This window comes from Nestor notabilis, unplaced genomic scaffold (genome assembly GCF_000696875.1).
Source record: "Nestor notabilis isolate BGI_N333 unplaced genomic scaffold, ASM69687v1 scaffold794, whole genome shotgun sequence".
In the NCBI taxonomy this organism is placed as follows: domain Eukaryota; kingdom Metazoa; phylum Chordata; class Aves; order Psittaciformes; family Psittacidae; genus Nestor; species Nestor notabilis.
Window position 1 is genome coordinate 808 of NW_009924104.1, and position 239 is coordinate 1,046.

General features: G+C 59.0%; 1 protein-coding gene across 1 annotated transcript in view; it reads left to right on the top strand.

The window, feature by feature from the left end:
• LOC104404113 (striatin-interacting protein 2-like) overlaps positions 1-239 on the top strand; it is a gene marked incomplete at its 5' end in the record, with an annotated part of 18,028 nt that overhangs the window by 759 nt on the left and 17,030 nt on the right. Inside the window, one exon of the mRNA XM_010012462.1 lies at positions 172-236. Within this exon, the coding sequence (XP_010010764.1) occupies positions 172-236 (65 nt within the window). The remainder of the gene's footprint in view (positions 1-171; positions 237-239) is intronic.

Genomic DNA, 239 nt, shown 5'->3' on the forward strand with positions numbered 1-239 from the left:
CTCACAGGGAAGAGCTTCTGCCTTATCTCCAACCTGAACTTCCCCTGTTTCAGTCTGAACCCATCACCCCTTGTCCTGTCACTCCAGTCCCTCATGAAGGTCCCTCTCTGGTGTCAGGTCCAGGTGGGCTGTCCCTGCTCCTGCTCTCTCACGTCTCTCGTTGGTCCCTAGTTCACGCTGGGTGGATTTGAGGCCCTGCAGGAGCTGAAGGTGCAGAAGCGGGAGGAGCTGGGGCTGCC